A 5039-nucleotide genomic window follows, 5' to 3' on the forward strand; every position below is an offset into this window, starting at 1 on the left:
GCTCCCTGTGACTGTGTTAAAACTAGTCTCGAAATGTTTCAATACCACCTCGTAATATGTTTAAAAAACACCCAATGCTGTTATGTAACAAAACTTAAGAGCAGAATGCAGCAAGGAATTTTAAAACTTAAAGCTTGTTGTCTGGTGTCAAATTTTTGAACGCTTAAATCAAAGCATCATATGTTTCCCTAGATTCAATAGCGAGGTGGATAAAAGTAAAGTTTAATTTATAATACATTTTATAATTAATTATATGTATGTTCAGTAACAGTCACAGTTGCAGTAAAGAATGTATGTCAACAAGCACACATGCTAATCTATTACTGTACACTCACAGTACTTAGCCTTGGTTTATCGAAACGCTTTTCTTCTACTGTCCAGTTGCAGCTTCCGTAGTCTTTGGTAATCCTGAAAGCTGATTGGCTGTACACTCTCAGCGCTACATTTCACCAAGACGTGCAGCAAACGTTGGAACTAGCCTAGCAAAAGCCGTGAGTATTAATAAACCTTTCCCTTATACGTATCTAGTTTTTATGTTTGTTTTTCATATGGATATTTTATTTTTAGCTATAGTTTAGACACATTTATATTGAATAATGTAATACCAGATTAATTTTCTTACCGCGTACGTTTGAGGAGCATTTTTCTTCTCCTACCTGTATTCCGACAAACGACCACTTCCGGTTTTATCGTGCTCTTGAACGTGATTGGCGGAATCATAGTTTGAGCTTGAAAAACTAGCCAATCACGTGAAGCAAGGCGGGAATTGCCATAATACGGGTATGGATAAAAGCTGTTAGCATGCTAAATTGAACAAACCTAAACAAACTAGTATTAACTAGGCAGTAGTTTATTATTATATAGCTACATCAGATCATGTAGAAATGTTATTCTTTCACCACACTGTCCACTCAATGTGCATGCATGTAATGTAAAGTACATTACATTTCTGAGTTTATACATTGTGTGTGATTACTTTGTACATTGGCATTGTGATATTTTTTTTCCCCTTTATTTAGTGAAAATGAGCGTACGCAAGCAGACCCCGAGTGACTTCCTGAAGCAGATCATCGGACGCCCTGTTGTGGTGAAGCTCAACTCTGGAGTGGATTACAGAGGTAAGGAAAGTGTGATCATGTGTAAAAGATCTAAGTGGATCGATTATAACTACTGATCCCCCATGGGCTGATCGACTGCTCAAACCGTCTCTCAGGGATCGGGAGAGACCTGTGTATAGACTGTTTTTTGTTCTGGCACACAGGTGGAGGAATGAACCTCTAAATCTATAAAGTCACTCTGGATAAGGGTGTCTGCCAAATCCCATAAAATGTAAATATAAAGTCCAAAGAACAACACAGTAAGATATGATAAATGATGCAGGGTGACAGAGTGCATACTGACCATAGAGGAATTCATTATTATACACATACCAGTACTGAGGACGGTCCAGACAACTTGGCGATTGACTAGAAGATTCTATAAGTATCACGATTTAATAAATACAGTGAATAATTCTTTAAGTGAAATTTTGTATTTTTAATTTCCCATAGGAAATAATGTAAATCCAGATAATCCGTTCCAGCCACCCAAAAAAACTACCAAGCTTACCAAGTTCCAACACTTATTTTTTTTTTATTTTTTAGATTTATGATTCCTCTTGGCTGGCTGCTTTAAAAACCAAACTGAAAGTGGCTCTGTTTTCTTCTTGCTACTGTCCTTGATGACATTTTTGGGACCCATGGTGCTATGTCTTCACTAAATCTTGCACAAATATATATAAAAAAAACAACACAATTTCGTAAATTTGCTTCACTTGTATGCTGAGACAACTTTCTTGCAAAATTTTAGTTCTTGAGGCGAATTTTTTTGAGGTGGGCCATTTGTATGCCTGCTGTATCCTGCTTCTGTGTTACATTTTTGTTTTCCTGTTTTTGTCACAATTTTAAGACCTTGAACCTTTTAAGATTAAAAAAAAAAAAGTTGAGCCTTAACTCAAGTTTTCTACCTTAGCTTTATTCAACAGCTTCACAACTGAATTCAACATAAGTAATTAAATATAACATTAGATTTCTCACTTAAAAACCAAGCAAAGCATTTAAACAATACAAACTAACTTCAAATACAAGGGTTTTAACATTTAACTTCAAATGAAAAACACAAAGCTACATTTGTTACTGAGCAGTGTGTATTTCCATCATCCGGTATTATTATTATTATTTGGCAGGTAATTTACTCCTACCACACGGAGTCAGTGTGTGAATAGTTCAGAGTGCATCACCTGTAGGTTTATAAAGAAGAAGTGACGTTTTACCTCCTCATACACCTACTACTACTACTTCTTGAGCGCATGTTGAGTGGCTGTGAGCACACGGGCAGGTGTGTCTGACTCCTAACGCATTTGTTGTGTGACTGGTGTAAGAGTGTGTAATGAGTGTGCTTACAGAGTTTTGAGAAAAAGGCCAATCTAAGGCTTTTTAACACGCATAGCTTTTGATAATAAGAAATACTCAGAAGCTTGTGCGTTCGGTACAGGATTGGTTACATCCAGCGTGATCAGTCATGTCTGATCGAGCTGAAAACCAGCCGATTCCAGTCACTGAGTTTCTATTATAAATATATTACATCATTTAAAAATGGATTTTGGAGTCAGTGTGGTGATGCATGAATCGGCACACAAATTTTTTTTTTTTGTTCAGTTGCAGTGGCTACAGGTGCAGTTAATAGAGATGGTAAAACAATCGATTCGTTACTTTTTGCTTTTTGATTCGCATATCGCCACACGAATTCCATATGACATTTATATGTTTAAGATGTTAAAATGTTGCAGCTCTTCTATAATTCGTAATCTGTAATACAGGTTGGGCGCTCTAAACTATTCACACATTGCCAGACAGTAGAAGTTAATGTGGTAGGAGTGATTTGCTAAGTACTGTATGTTTTAGAATTTTCTTAAAAATAGTAATGTTGTATCAGGAGATTTATAAAATCATCAAGAATCGCGAATATGCGAATCGAGTTGGCACCCCGTTTTTTTTTTTTTTTTTTAACTTCTGTTCTGTTCCCTCCCCTCCAGGCGTCCTTGCGTGTCTCGATGGTTACATGAACATCGCAGTGGAGCAGACTGAGGAGTACGTCAACGGTCAGCTTAAGAATAAATACGGAGACGCATTTCTCAGAGGAAACAATGGTACGTAGTGAGAAATCGGCTCTGTCTGTCATTTAATCAGGAATGAAGTCATGCAGGTTTTAGATAAATTGAGAAATCAGAGGGCTACCGTGTTTAACAACATGCTCGTCTAAAATTTGTTTTTTCAGACTTGTTTTCTCTTGACTTATAAATTCCAAAACTTAATCTGGTTGTGTTTTTTTTTTTTTTTTTCATATTTTACAAGATATTTAAACCAGTAAGAAATTAAACAAATGACCGTTACATTTTTAGTTTGTGACGGGCTATCTTTGGAAAATTATCAATTTTAAGGTGGTAGGAGTAACTTCCGGGCCATGTCACCACCCTGTTGTTGATTATTTTCCTATTACTGCATGCACTCAAGTGTTGTACTCCTTGCATGAGACCTGGTTAGCTTCTGTAAAGTCGATATAATTTTTTCTTGATTGGTTATTTGTTTTATTCTCTGTTTAAAAAAAAAAAAAAAAAAAAAAAAAATACATCTTGCATACATCTAATGAATGCTTTTTTTCTTTTTTTTTTCCCTCCTAGTGTTATACATCAGCACCCAGAAGAGGAAGATGTAAAAGTGTTCCTTTCTAAAATGTATTGGTTGTCAAATTTGTTTGTAGTCTGTGTTTTGTTTTATAATTCAGTACTAATAGTCTTGTTTTAGTTTGAATTCTTGTTTTTTTTTGTAAGTGAAATTATGTATTGCTATTACACATGCACGTGATGCAATAAAATCCTTTTTTGTCCCACTCAACCATTTGTTTTCCTGCTAATTTTGACCTGCATGTTAAATAAAGAGCTTTCTAGAATGTGTTTTGTCTGTTGCACAACATCTTAATTTTAAGACTTTAGTTTTATATTTTCAAATCATTTTGATTTTTAATGTTTTCTTTCATCCCATTTCTTAATAATCTATTCTCTTAAGTTGTTTTTTATGCTTCTTTACATTTCTTCCTTCTTTTCTGTTACATTTGTTGATGTTCCAGTCCATTCCTTCACATTACATTCTCTTACCTTCTGCTCATTTACAGTGTTTCATTCCGTTCCTTTCTATTCCATTCATTTACATTCCATTCCCTTTTCTTCTGTATATTTACATAGTTTCTGTCCATGCTGTTTCCTTTATAGTACATTCCTTACATTCTTGTCCTTTATGTTCATTTATATATGTGTGGTTTTTTTCCTTTTACAGAACTAATCTACTTTTTTCCCCTTTACATTATTTATGTTCTGTTTATTTACATTCTGATCTGTTCCTTTACACTTTTTTACTTCCTGTTCTGTCCCATTCTGGATCATTTTGTTTTGATCCTTCACATTCAGTTCCAGTCATTTACATTTCATTCTATTGATTTGTATTTCTATTTTGTTCATTTACTTTGTGATTTAAGGTCCTGTTTCTTTACATTCTGTACCCTTCCTTTCTATTGTTTCTTTACATGCTGTTCTTTATTGTGCTCCTTTTATGTTTGTTTCCTTTACATTCCGTTCCTTTTTCATTCTGTTCCTTCACGTTTTCTTTCTTTATGCTACATTATTTAACATTTTTCTTTATGCTTCATTATTTAACATTTTCTTTTTTCCCGTTCTGTTCCTTTACATTCTTCTTTGTTTTTGTATCTTTTAATTTACATTCTGCTTCTTTACATTTTTATCTTTTTACATTCTATCCTGTTCCTTTACATTTTTTTTTCTATTATTTATGTGCTGTACTATTTCGTTTAGGTTGTTTTTTCCTTTACGTTCCAATCCTTTGTTTTGTACTCTTTTTATTTACATTCTTTAAAATTTTACTTTACATTCTGTTTGTTCTATTCCTTTACATTCTGTCCCTTGTTTTGTACAGTTCCCTTTACATTCT

At 34.1% G+C, this 5039-nt stretch overlaps 1 protein-coding gene across 2 annotated transcripts; it reads left to right on the forward strand.

Annotated features, from left to right (window-relative positions):
- The first annotated feature begins 405 nt into the window (after positions 1–405).
- Positions 406–3932, forward strand: lsm6 (LSM6 homolog, U6 small nuclear RNA and mRNA degradation associated). 2 transcript variants are annotated; one of them, XM_053502572.1, is made up of 4 exons: positions 406–491; positions 1020–1118; positions 3074–3187; positions 3719–3932. In XM_053502572.1, exons 2-4 carry the CDS (start codon positions 1025–1027, stop codon positions 3751–3753), a joined length of 243 nt encoding a protein of 80 aa, XP_053358547.1. In that variant the 5' UTR covers positions 406–491; positions 1020–1024; the 3' UTR covers positions 3754–3932. The 2 variants fall into 2 exon arrangements, with proteins under 2 accessions (XP_053358547.1, XP_053358548.1); XM_053502573.1 differs by lacking the exon at positions 406–491 and adding an exon at positions 585–780.
- Positions 3933–5039: the final 1107 nt, after the last annotated feature.

Source organism: Clarias gariepinus, chromosome 8 (assembly GCF_024256425.1).
Source record: "Clarias gariepinus isolate MV-2021 ecotype Netherlands chromosome 8, CGAR_prim_01v2, whole genome shotgun sequence".
In the NCBI taxonomy this organism is placed as follows: Eukaryota; Metazoa; Chordata; class Actinopteri; order Siluriformes; family Clariidae; genus Clarias; species Clarias gariepinus.

Bases quoted from the DNA above. Each gene is read 5' to 3' on its own strand.
- lsm6 (XM_053502572.1), top strand. From the start codon at position 1,025: ATGAGCGTACGCAAGCAGACCCCGAGTGACTTCCTGAAGCAGATCATC. The intron at 1,119-3,073 runs GTAAGGAAAGTG...CCTCCCCTCCAG, and splicing joins CTCTGGAGTGGATTACAGAG to GCGTCCTTGCGTGTCTCGAT. The intron at 3,188-3,718 runs GTACGTAGTGAG...TTTCCCTCCTAG, and splicing joins ATTTCTCAGAGGAAACAATG to TGTTATACATCAGCACCCAG.